The sequence below is a fragment of the Poeciliopsis prolifica genome, unplaced genomic scaffold (genome assembly GCF_027474105.1).
Source record: "Poeciliopsis prolifica strain line A6 unplaced genomic scaffold, Auburn_PproV2 SCAFFOLD143, whole genome shotgun sequence".
NCBI classification, from domain to species: domain Eukaryota; kingdom Metazoa; phylum Chordata; class Actinopteri; order Cyprinodontiformes; family Poeciliidae; genus Poeciliopsis; species Poeciliopsis prolifica.
In genome coordinates, this window is record NW_026562518.1 from 132,834 (window position 1) to 145,743 (window position 12,910).

General features: G+C 37.8%; 1 protein-coding gene across 2 annotated transcripts in view; it reads right to left on the reverse strand.

Annotated features, from left to right (window-relative positions):
* Window positions 1–12,910, reverse strand: part of LOC129355730 (contactin-associated protein-like 4) — a 164,629-nt gene that overhangs the window by 4,451 nt on the left and 147,268 nt on the right. The window contains exon 28 of one of the 2 annotated variants that reach the window (XM_055025331.1): window positions 5,320–6,415. The exons of the other annotated variant lie outside the window; for it this stretch is intronic. Within the exon in view, the coding sequence (XP_054881306.1) occupies window positions 6,381–6,415 (35 nt within the window). The 3' untranslated portion in view covers window positions 5,320–6,380. Of the gene's footprint in view, window positions 1–5,319; window positions 6,416–12,910 lie in introns of those variants that run through there. 2 annotated transcript variants of the gene reach the window in all.

The following is a 12,910-nucleotide window of genomic DNA, read 5'->3' on the forward strand; positions in this document are numbered from 1 at the left end:
TATAAAATAAATAAACACAAATAAGGTTTATTTGTGTTTTCAAGGTTTTCAGGCACCCAGGTGTGTATTTTAGGTTTCCTTTTCTTCTGCCAGCAAGGTGAAGGCTTACAAAGAGAAAACGGGCCGATGCAGCTTCAGTCACTCTGAGGTCTGTTCATTCATCTGCCTGCTGATAGAAACATCTCAGCTCTGACTGAAGGCCTGCTATCAGCAACCTGCAGCAGCCTGAGGAGGAAAATAAGTGAAGCGGAGTCGCCCCATCTGTAGCTCAGGTTTCTATTTTAGGTTAGGATAGATCTATGGCCTAAACAAAACATTCATAACCTTTTCTGCACAATATTATTCATAGATAATGAAATTTTAGCTGCTGCTGGCTGGACCCAACATTTCCCAACTCAGCGTTTATGCTCACAAGTAAAAATGGCTGCAAACAGACGCATAATTATACAACCAGATTTTGGAAAAGCAGAAGTGGAGTCTCCTGCACAACCATCAAGAACTCAACGAGTGGTTGAGTTCTTGTCTTTCCCACTTGTCTTTTCCAGTAGGATTAGATAGTGGTGAAGCAAACTGACCAAACATGCTGGAGCTCCTCCGCGGTTGCTAGGTTACGGGCAGAACTCCTCTGGGGTTGCTAGGAAACGGCTCATTTTCCAGACACCAAAAACATCAACAGATTGTCAAAAAATAGCTGTACACGTTTTCTTTTTTAATTCTTCTTTTTCAACCTGTGGTTTTTTTAGGAGTAAGAACCAAATGGAAGCACAAAAATGTGCAAAGTAGGAATTTTGTACAATAAGGTCCCTGTTAATCACATTTATTGCTTTTTCAAATCAGACACTATCAATAAAATTGCTTTTTTTTTTTTGACAAAGCATAGGTATCAAAAACCCTTCAATGTAAAAAAACCCCCTGATTTTTACAAAATAAGGACAATAAAATGAAAATCTGAATCATAGTTCAGGAATTAGAAAAGTGCATATAATGTATTGTAAAACAAAAAAATTTTTTGGGTGATATTCTTACTGATCCATATCAAACAAAAAGTGTTTTTTTAGTCCAATATTCATAAGCTAAAATATTAATTTGGCCTCCAAGCAACTGAATCTTTCAGAGATTCTCTTTGGTTCTTTCTGAAACTTTTGCAGAATAATTTGATAAAAACAGATCAGAGTTCAACATAAATTATGAGCTTTTTATTTTTTTCTGTGGTTTCACAGCAGCGAAGCTGAAATTATTATCACTGTAAATGTTTTGCTTCAGGTCTTCAGTCTTAGTATAGATGTGTGAACATTATTCTGCTTATTTAAAGACAGTCTGCGGTTGTTGTGTGTGAAAGAAAGATAGAAAAGCACAAAAGAATGAGAACTCAGTTATTCAAGAAATGCATACAATTACAGTAAATATTAAAAAAACATCTAATTCACATGTTCTGATCCCAACTGCAAGCTGAAATTTAGTCGCTGAAGTTCAACAGCTGAGCTAAATATTCACAGAACTGAATTAGTGAGCAGGTGTGAAGAGGGGTCCATCTTTTCCACCCTGTTACTGAGTTACGTTGTGCATGACAGAGTACAGCAGCAATAAGGTGAAATAAAATGGATGAATTTGAATTAAAAATCTGAATTTAAAAGCTTACCGCTTCATTAAGCCTGTTTGTTGCCAACTCTAGATTTCCGTGTGTTTCTGCGGCGCAAAGGAGCGAAATCGGTTCATGACCTGGCTGGGAGAAAGTCTTTGAACCGGTCTCTCTTTTTTTCTCTCTCAGGCTTTAAAAGCAGGTGATCTCCTCTGCTGAGAGCAGAGGACAGTCAACGACTCATTCTGACATTTTTATCAGCCACTGCAGAGCTTTTCCTCTCAGCCAGCAAACCCACCACTGTCCGGTACATGCAGACACGCCCTGACCTGCAGTTTAGCACCATACATATTATTATGTATGCATATTATTCAGAGCTGCAGAGGAGTTTCTGTTCTGTTCAGATATTTGGATCCCCAGGAACTTAAGTTGGCAAATAATGACAATTTTTAAATGACAACTTTTTTCAAACATTTTACAATAAGAACCTAAAATATGCACAATACTGCAAAATGTATTCAGTAACCAACTCATAAATTTAATTTATTTTAATAAAGTCCAGAGTAAATATTTGCCTCCAAACTAGTTAGAAGGCTAAAAAAAGATAACTATTTATTTTGAGGCAAATATTGGAATTTTTAGCTTCAAATTGAATATTTAGCACTTACATTTGTTTTTTCTGCATTTTGAACATGTCGTTTCTTATGCGATTTAGTTCAACATCTACAAGTGGCACAAATTGGATATTTGGGGATTGAAAACTAAATGAAGTGGGTCACTCAAACTGCTGTGAAAGTCATATTTGGGTCGCAACATGGAAAGCAAACAAACAGGATGTGGTTGTATTTACCTGCTGTAATGGCAACAGCAGATGAACAATTAGTGAATCAGTGATTATATTAAACCACAGATTTAACATAATCTCAAAATAAATAGGCAGAGAATGTTCCATGTTTATTTTTCACTATTTCAGTGCATTTCAGCAAAAATAATGCCAGATTTATTTACAAATATTCCTTAAATAAATGAAGCGTTGCCGTGCATCCTGCCGCACTCAGTGTCTTTATCCACAGTCATCACTGCGATGAAAGGCAATCAATCCGGGACTTTTTCCAAGTGAGGTGCTTTTATTATTTCAATTTCCCAGGAGCTTCGCTTCCTCCCAGCTCCGTCCCTGTTCGGTCATTCCTGCCTGAATTGTGATTCCTTCTCATTTCTCTGCAGCAAAAACAAAAAGGCTGAACAAATGAGTCTGCACCTCCATTTGCTCTTTGTCGACAATGCTCTCACAACGCCAGCCGGTTTTACTTATTCTCTTACTATATCATTTACTTTTATATCCCAGCTTCATGTGAAAACAACACAAGGCGACATAAATCACGAGTTTGAACACTTCTCATTCATGCTGAGGTTTGTGTTGCCGACTTTTCCCAGAAGGCCGTTCGGCTCGCAGCCTGTTATCGCGTCGAGCCGCTGACCACCCACGGCTCCGCCCGCATGCCTCAGCGGGGCCCCAGAGGCTCATGGGTAATCTGTCTTCCACCTTCTGCAAGTCGTCCCGTCTCATCACTCGCCAAGAACACAAATCCACTCCCACTCGGCCCTAATTAGCTGTTCAGCGCACAATCAAGGCCGCAGTTGCTGCAAAGGCAGGTCTGGAAAACAGGACCGGAGCTGAAATGAAGTTTCCAACCAGCCGTTGTTTTGTTGACACGCCATTTTCAATAATCTCTCAGAAATCAGCGTTTTTCTTCAATCTACATCAAATTTCCAGACAGAATGCAATCAGCGCTTCCTCATCTCCAGAGAGAGAAAATGGATGAGAGCAGATCTGCATTAATTCTCACCGACATGTCAGCGCAGAACGCAGTGATTAAGAGTGACGCCGCGGTTTGTTTCTGGAAAACGCTTTGAGAAGCTGAATTTAAGAGGAGCAACGACTACAGATGGCAGCAATTCATTTATTATCAACTGCTCTGAAAATCTCTCAGAAGGTCATCAGGTAAAATGTTTGAGGCAAACGAACAGGGAAATGATCAGGATTGGAGAAATCAGTATAATTTGAAAAACACCATGGGGCAAAAAAACCAAAACTCCCTCTCAACAGGAGGCTCCGCTTTTAGCATGACAGCAAGTTACAAAAGGTGCTAAATTATATGAAAACTGTGTCAAAAGTCACATTTTGTCACTTTAAATCGGACAGAATTGTGTAAAATGTACTTTTTTGAACTACACATTATTAAATATATTATCAAAAACATACCTGCAGTGTTGCTTTGATTCCTTCATTTGAGAAATGCTTTAATATCCATGGCAACCAGTTCAAAACGCCTGGGTGGACCTAGCTCCGCCTTCGAGGACGAAGCTCCTCCCCCACCCTGCAGCAATTAGTAAAGGCCTGTAGCAAAGAAACTGTTCATCTGCTCAGCTCATTAAACTTCTCAGTTGTTAAAGAGGAGCCATGTTGTTAAAGAGTAGCCATGTTGTTAAAGAGGAGCCATGTTGTTAAAGAGTAGCCATGTTGTTAAAGAGTAGCCATGTTGTTAAAGAGGAGCCATGTTGTTAAAGAGGAGCCATGTTGTTAAAGAGGAGCCATGTTGTTAAAGAGGAGCCATGTTGTTAAAGAGGAGCCATGTTGTTAAAGAGGAGCCATGTTGTTAAAGAGGAGCCATGTTGTTAAAGAGGAGCCATGTTGTTAAAGAGTAGCCATGTTGTTAAAGAGGAGCCATGTTGTTAAAGAGTAGCCATGTTGTTAAAGAGTAGCCATGTTGTTAAAGAGTAGCCATGTTGTTAAAGAGGAGCCATGTTGTTAAAGAGGAGCCATGTTGTTAAAGAGGAGCCATGTTGTGATGACGTCCTGAAGGCGGAGCTTCAGAAAGAGTTTTAAAGAGACAGAGGCCCAATTTTAAGACATTCAATCACAAGGTCAGATTTATTTATGTTTGACATAAATAGCATTTTTAACAACTGAGGGTAACATAGTTACTTGTGGTATAAATGAGTGCCTGTAGAACCCATAATACTGCACCTTTAAGGCGTAAATTCCTGAGTTTAAAAAGCTAAATATAGCGACAAAGCTTTGACTGCTTCATGATATAAAAAAAATCCGGTTCACAGGAGACACTGCCTCAGATAGAAATCAGTTCACTGAATGCGGTCGCCCACCCAGAAAAGACTTCACATCGGCTTTTACATCAATTCCTCTCCTGGAAAATAAAAAGAGAAATGTTGTTTTTGAAAGCTGCAGCATGTGAAGAATCTGATTCTGATCAGATTCTTTCCAAGATAGAAAATTCATGAAGAAACACTTCAACAAAAAAAAGCCCTAAAACCCTGATGAAAAGGATTTGCACTCTTCTATACAAACCAGCATTTGCAAGATAGTATCCTCTTCAACAACTCCCTTTGTAGAAAACAAATGAAAATATTCCTCCACTTCTGATATTGCAGACACTTTTCTGCTGTGGAGGCTCTGAGGAGCGATGAGGAGCTCCAGAATGTCAGGGCCGATTCTCAACAATCGGAAGGAGAAGGATGCAGCGCGGCCGGACGGGTTGCCGCGCGGCCGGGGACGGGTTGCCGCGCGGCCGGACGGGTTGCCGTGCGGCCGGACGGGTTGCCGTGCGGCCGGACGCTCGGCAGAGACGTGACTGAACATGAGAAGCAGTAAAATGGAGTTGCTACTTTTCTGCTCAAGGCTGCCAGAGATCAAAGATTAGCTGGGAAAGTTGGTTATTTACCGTTAAGAATTTCTCATGTTCATGCTCTTATTCTGAAGGGCAGCTCCATTTCCTCTCTTCCTGTTCTTTTTTTTTAAATTACCTAAACACTTTATTCCAATCAACAGACACCTGAAAAAAGTAAAGAACGGACAAAATATAAATATGAATACAATAAGTTAAATTGAAGTTTGCGCTTTAGCATTAGCTTGTGCTAAATATTGGGTTAGTGTAGCACATTAGCATTAGCAGAACTAATGTTTATGATAAGGGCTTTAGACTTACCAAATCTAACTTTAGTGAGGACATGTCTTGATCCAAAGAACCAAATAAACTGGACATTAAAAATACTAAATATTGGTTGTTTAGTTAACTTAACTCGCTTAAACTTAATCCTTTACAGAGAAACTATTTCCATGTGGAACATGGAGACTCAGAGTTGTTGGAGCAACGGATGAAGAAAGCTGCTGGATTTGGTTCAAAAAGAAGAGCTGTGTTTGAAATCCAAGGTTGTTTTGAACTTGAAGCACCGTGTTTCTCTCACCTGACAGAAGCTGCTTGTCTGAACAAAGAAAAACTCGCTTTGTTGCGAATCTGACGGCTACATACTGCAAAGAACACAAACAAATGAAAATAAGCCAACAAATGTGGAGATTTTGCAAAGTTCAAGCCAAAAGTAAAAAATAAAAGCAGAGCATTGTCTTTTATCTTGGGTCTGACAGTTCTGACATTATAATCAGAATCCTGCAGAATGCTGAGTGCAGGTTTCCTCCTGACACACTCCTTCCTCCCAGAGCAACTCCATCCAGACAGGAAATAACCGCAGGAAGCCTGAAGTCGTTTCATGTGTTGCTTGATTGTGAATTTATACGATAAAGATAAAGCTGTCATTCCTGCACCACAGGGGAGAAATACCCCGAGGTGGCAAATCTGGAGTTTTTATGCCTGTGTTGAGCAAACGGGCAGATCGTGACGTTCAGGCAGGTGGATTATCCAGGATCTGTGAGGCTCCAGCAGGTCACACTGGGGGCAAAGCTGCGGCTCCACGGTTCCCCGGATAATTAGATCAACAATGAGGATATTTAAATGGGCTGGAGAAGGAGAACACAGTGGCCATCTGAAAGGTAAAACATCAAGAGTTTCATTTTGGACTCGGCTGGTTTTTTAAATTCATTCCGTAATATTGGTGAAATAGAACCAGTTCCAGTTATATTTCATTTATGACAACATTTTCTCCATGTTATAAATGAAATAATCTCCCAGTGAAACCAGTAGTTTTTCATCTGATTGACCTAAAATTGTTACTTATACGACAGTTTTGTCTCATTTTAAGTGAACTCAGATATTTGCACTAAAAACTAAACCAAAAAACTTAAGATTTTGTGTTTTTGCAGTGCAGATCAGTTTATTTCTAAATGTTAAGATTCAAAGTCAATTCCAATTTTATCCCAGTTATCTAATAACACAAAAAGTCTCCTTACAGAAACAACTTCCTATTTCTATTTTTGAAAATCTTTTAATGACTTTAAAACTGATAGTTATGACTTTTAAACTCAAAATTATGATTATTATTCTTGTAATCATTGTATTAAAACTTGTAATTGTGACTTTGAAACTCGTTATCATTACTTGATTTTGAAAATCTATTTCTCTTTTAAAATTGCTTTGTTTCCCGTTATATGTTGTATTTCATGGCAAAAATGGGCTTTTGTAAATATTAACAACTTCAAAAACAAAAACAAAACAAAACACTGGAGTTGAGCATCAAAACTTGTGAACAAAACTTGATGTGAACAAAAGCTAGCTTGTTTCCCGACAGAGTCTTGTTAAATCTGGGAAAGTCGCCTGTGATTATGGCCTGTGTCATCTATTGATTTATTATTTGTAAACTTTTAGCCCAAGACAAAACAGATTGTGTTGCATAGGAATGAGGACAAATTAAAACATAAACCACCTCTTTTTGCTGAAGGAGATCCATTATGCTGTCGTAAACAGGTTAGGATCCAACTCAATGCTTACAAAATGGCTGCAAACAGATGCATAATTATACAACCGGACAGCTTTGAACGGCATTAGTTGAGTCTCCTGCGCAATCAACAAGAATGCAGCAAGAGGTGTCTGGATGGTAAGTCAATTACAAAAGACTCGTCTTTTCCAGCAGCCATTGTACGGCACATATAGCAGTAAAACCAGCTGACCAAAAGTCCTGGAACTGGGTTGCTGGGCAATGGGGCGGAGCTCAAGGGGTTACCAGGTAATTCAACAATCTGAACTTTTCCCAATAGATCACCTTTAATACGGGATTATTTGCCATTTTTGCACCTGTTTTGTTGGCCTTATAAATATCTGCAAAAATGTTGAAAAGAAAAAAAAAGAAAAAGATGATAAACTCTTGTTTCTTCGATGTAAAAACTGATCGAAGTGATTCTGATTGTTGTTTATTGTCGCACTCATTTTTCATTCACGGTCCTTGATCCTCTGAAGCGAAACCGCCTGCAGAAAAATCACAATTTCTCCCGTATTCACCCAAATCCGTCTCTGTCCAACAGAGTCCAGAGCCGCGCGGAGCGGTAATCCATCACCGCGGCTCTGACCTTGGGACACGGACAGCATGGCGGCGGCGGCGGCGGCGGGGCTGAACTTACAGCCGCTCCGACCGGATGGGCAGGAACATGGATGCTGCTTCCAGCTGGAATGGTTTCACTGTGTGACTAAAACATTCAGAGTGAGTTCTGAGGTTTAAATACCAGCTCGTCTGACCGGATCGGAGGGAGGAAGTGAGCGAAACTTTTGGGACGAGAGGCGAATAAAAAACGCCGTCTGCACCGTTCGCAACGCTCAATCACAGTTGTTTACCTTTCCTCTCTTTAAGTTTCAATTTGTCACCCGGTGCAGCGAAGGATTTCTCACAAGACTTTTGAATTTCAATCAGGATCTTGAGGTTCACCTCTCTGCATTTGGCATTTTAGAGCAACTATAGAGGCGTCTAAAAGTTTTCTTACTCCTTCAACTCTTTTCTTGGACAATTTATCATCTCCAGAAACTTTAACAAGATTCTGGAGAGATTTCAGGCAAAGAGCCTGAGGAGAAAAGAGACGCGTGGTTGCTGGATGTTAAATTAAATAAAATCTTAAACAATAATATTGTTGTTTTGTAACCATTTTCTAGTAATATAATGGCAGAACACATTCCCAAATACCAATAAGCATTTTACTGTTTAAAGGCAGTTTAAATATCCAAATAAATAAACAAAACAACAGAAACAATAAACAAAATAATTTATGAAGTCTGCAAATAAAATTATCTTCCAAAAATAAAGAGCTATTCTTCACCAGACTGAAGACTTTTAATATCCAGTTTTTGGAAGAAAGAGGAAAATGATAAATAATGCAAATTAAAAATATTGAAGTCATTTTAATAAGAAGAATTAAACAATGCTTAACTAATAAAAACTAGCAAACACATTCTAAAAACTAATACAAACTGAACAAACAAGAAATATCAATGAAATAAAACTAAACTAAGACACAAAGCTATTGTATCCCTGCTTAAACAAAACGCAGCAGCGCATTGCTAACCCGCTACTAGCGCAACTAATTTCTGTGTTTCTGTTAAGTTTCAAAACGTTTAGCGCTTTTAGTATTTATTCAGAAAAATAAATCTAGAGGAAGCTAAGAGTGCGAACATTTTTAAAGTTAGCTAAAGCATTAATTCAAAAACTGGCTCTAAGTAAATCAGCATTTTACAATTTATCTGGAAATATTCATTTAGGTGAAGCTAAGTGTGCTAAACGTTTAGCAAAAGTGTAAAAATAGCTCTGCTATTAGCGTTAAGCAGAAATGTGCCCACTGCTGTAAATAAGTTATATTTATTACATAGAAATCAAATTAAACACATTGAAGGTTTAATCTGTGAGCACAGCTTGTATAAAACATCTGGTTTTTCTGCAAACTGAGTCACTTTAATTTGCACCGACTTCAATCGAAGCTGCAAAATACAATCAAACGGTGACAATTTTAAAACTGTAAAATCCGCCTGTTGGGGAAAATTAAACAGCATTTGGAAGTCGGCTGTGCTTTCTGTTAGCAAAACAAATAAATACAGAAACCCTTATCTCAGCTTAAATAGATCTCTTTACGAATGCATTATTCATGTGCCCTTCAGCAGACATGGCTTTAAATTATAGCTGGGAAACATTTCTCTTGCCTCGTTGCGGGGTGAATATATTGCCCTTTTAAAGCATCAGCAGGCCCGGTTGACACTAATGATTCCGGCTACAGCGACTATAACCTACTCTACGTATCTGTCGGTTCGGAGAATAAATCCAACTGTCACAACAGGGAAAGGTGAGAGGAGATTTGTGTATTCCTGCAAACCTCATTGAAACACAGCAATGTCAGAATAACTTCCTCATCCCGACTAATATAAATAAATAGAAGATGAACAATATAGGCAGCTTACAGCAGCGTATTAGGGTCATTATAAACAGAAAGAAGGAAACTGAAACTGAGATTGAGTTTTAGAGAAAATTTTTAAATTTCTGAGTATGAAAAGTTGCAAATTTGCTATAAAGAAAATCAGAAACTTGAAAATTTCTACGACATTTTTTGAATTTCTGAAGTGGAAAATATGATAACAGAAAGTAGGAAGTTTTGTGATTAATTTTAGGAAATATTAAAAGTTTGAATATTCAGCTTTCTGTGACTTTTGAGTTTCAAATGTCAAATGTTTGACTTTTGAAACTCATACATTTTTCAGAAAAAGCTTGAAAATTTCTGCGCTTGATCACAAATTTTCTACTTTTCTATTAGCAAATCTTTAAATTTTAAAACATATTCTTTGTCTTTTCTAGAAATTTAAGAGTAATCTTAATATTTCAGAATTTCTCTCACAACTTTTCCACTTTTCAAATTCTGAAATTTTCTAGAAAATTCCAGATATCAATCCCAAAAACCCAGATTTGTTTTTGGCAGAAATTGACTCCTCCTGTTTTTAAATCTTTTTACCTACAGTGGCCCCGGTACGCTGCCGTAGCAGCCTGTGCTCACATCGGAGTTATTTTCCGCCCGCTCAGAGAATCCTGACAGTGAGACGGAGCCGTAACACGAAGCTCAGGATGTACAACGGTAATTTGAAGGAGAATAAAGAAAGAAAAGGCCTCAGCCCGGCAGAAAATAGCTCCCCATTTCCCTCTGTGAGATAACGAATAAAGAGCTTCTGTAAATGTCAGTTTGTGGGGGAGGTTAATGGCAGGTGTGCCACAGGGTAAATGAGAGTGTTTAGCTGGAAAGAGCTTCATGATATTTACAGTAATGGGACAGTTTGGGTGATACCTGGAGGGAAATGGAGGCGTCCCACTGGGATAATTATGTGGGCCGGTGTCATTCTCATAGAGCCGGTGCAGCGGCGCGAACGTTGCATGTCACCTCTCGCTCCAACTCGTTTAGGGAAAACATTGAGAAACTGGCGTCGGGGCAGGTGAGGAGATTTATTCAGGTTGCATAAAATCATGATAACGCAGCAGCAGAGGATTTAAAATATACAGAAAACCTGGGATTGTTGTTGCTGTGGTTTGAGCTGGAAAGGTGTTAAGCTGCTGCTGGCTTCAAAAAAGGAACAAATCCTCAAATATATCAAAATAAAAAAAATATGCAGCAGCTTTTCTATTCATGAGCATCTCTGGTAAAAATGTATAAACCTTAAAACATTAATCTTCCATTGCAGGAGGGGAAAATGATAAACTTAGGAGAAAAACACAATATTTTCATTTATTTTAAATTATAGATGAAACAACTGAGAATTTTAAGATGGTATAATTTACTTTTCCTGTTTTATGTCTAGAAACATTGAATCTGTAATGTTCTGGTATGACAATAAAAATAAAAGCAAATTTACAGAAAAAATGAATTTCTTGCTTTCTTTCATAAAAAATGTTAGAAATGATAAAAAATATTTTCAAATACTGGCTTTTATTTGTTGTCCCTTCTGTGAGTTGTAAGATGGAGTAATATTTATTAAGAGATTATTGTCATAATATTAGCAGAAGGAAGAAGAAAGAAGTAAAAGTTATTTAAATGTGAAAGCAGCTTGAAAAATGTTATTTTAATTTTATTGCTATATTACATTATTCTTGTGACATTATCACAATTTTTATTTAAAAAAAGAGAAAAATCTTAGTCTGACACTGATATTCAAAACCCAAATAAATAGAAGCTGTAAAACAAGATGGCCGCCCTGGGCGCTGACGACACTGAACATTTGTGGAAAAAAACCCCAAAACAACAGATTTTCCAAAAATTCAATCAATAAACCCTATTGATGGCTCAGATCTCCATTCTAATTTAGGTATTTCTATACAATGCTATGGGAAGCAGTGGACAGCAGACATTCACATAAAGCAGACACAAAGTTCATCCATCTTTGGTCTGTAAATCCACAGTTGGACGTTCGAGCTGCAGGCAGCTGTGATAGAAACCACCCTGCCACCCTGATCCATATTTACCCCCCTGGGCTTCAGAAACTGGATCATCAGCCTGCTGCTGGAATCCAACCAGAAACCGAATCGCTGAAGGAAGGAACCACAGCAGCTGCGCTCAATTAATCCATCAGGTTCTCCGGGAAAAAACTCACACGGAAAGTCAGTGGACACGCCTTCTGTGGCCAAATCAGAGCTCGCGTTTGGGAAAATAATATTCACCAAACGCTGAAATTAAACATCTGTCATGAAACTGTGATGTTTATGTCATCTTTTTTTTAATGAAAATAAAAAGAATACAGCTGTTACAAGAATACAGCTGTAGTTATAGGAACATAAAGTCATATGACAATAAAATTGAAATAATAAAAGAATAAAGTCGTAGCATTAGGAGAATGAAGTAATAATTTTATGTGAACGCCACAAAACTAACAAAAATGTAATTATTCAAGCATTTTTCTCATTAAAACAACTTTATTTTCTTATTTTTATTCTCCTAATATTATGAAATAACTTGTACATGTGAACATGGTGTACTCATGAAGCTAATGCTAAAGCGCTACTTTGAATTCACATGATATCTTAAAAGACTACAACGCTAAGGCATTAATTTAACAATAATTTATGTTCTCTAATGCCCTTACATATTATTTTTATGGTTATATTTTGTTCTCTGAGAAGGAAAAGAGAGAAGGTGAGGACAGGAAGTGAAAGCTAAGTGTGCTAAAAGTTTTCAAAGTTAGCTAAGGCGCTAATCTATAGACTAGCTCTGCTATTAGCGGATTAGCAGAAGTGTGCTCATCACTGATTATTTGTTGTCTAGGCTTCAAAACATAAATAGTGGGCTGGATGTGGAAATAAACTCAAAGTTTTATGGGTTAGAAAATAACTTCAAAGCTGGGAAATTAAAGATTTTAAAAAGTTTTCTGCTCCAAGAAGACGAGCCTTTTCCTGGTGTTGACAGTATCTGCTTTCTGCAGACACAAGCTGCTTCGGGCAAATAAAGGAGAAGATGAAGAGTGCAATTTGCAATCACACCAAACAAAACAATAAAAAAAAACATCTTACTTGAGATTTGGGTAATTCTAAAATTACCCAAAACAAAAACATACAAAAAAAGTCAACTCTTTCTGCTTT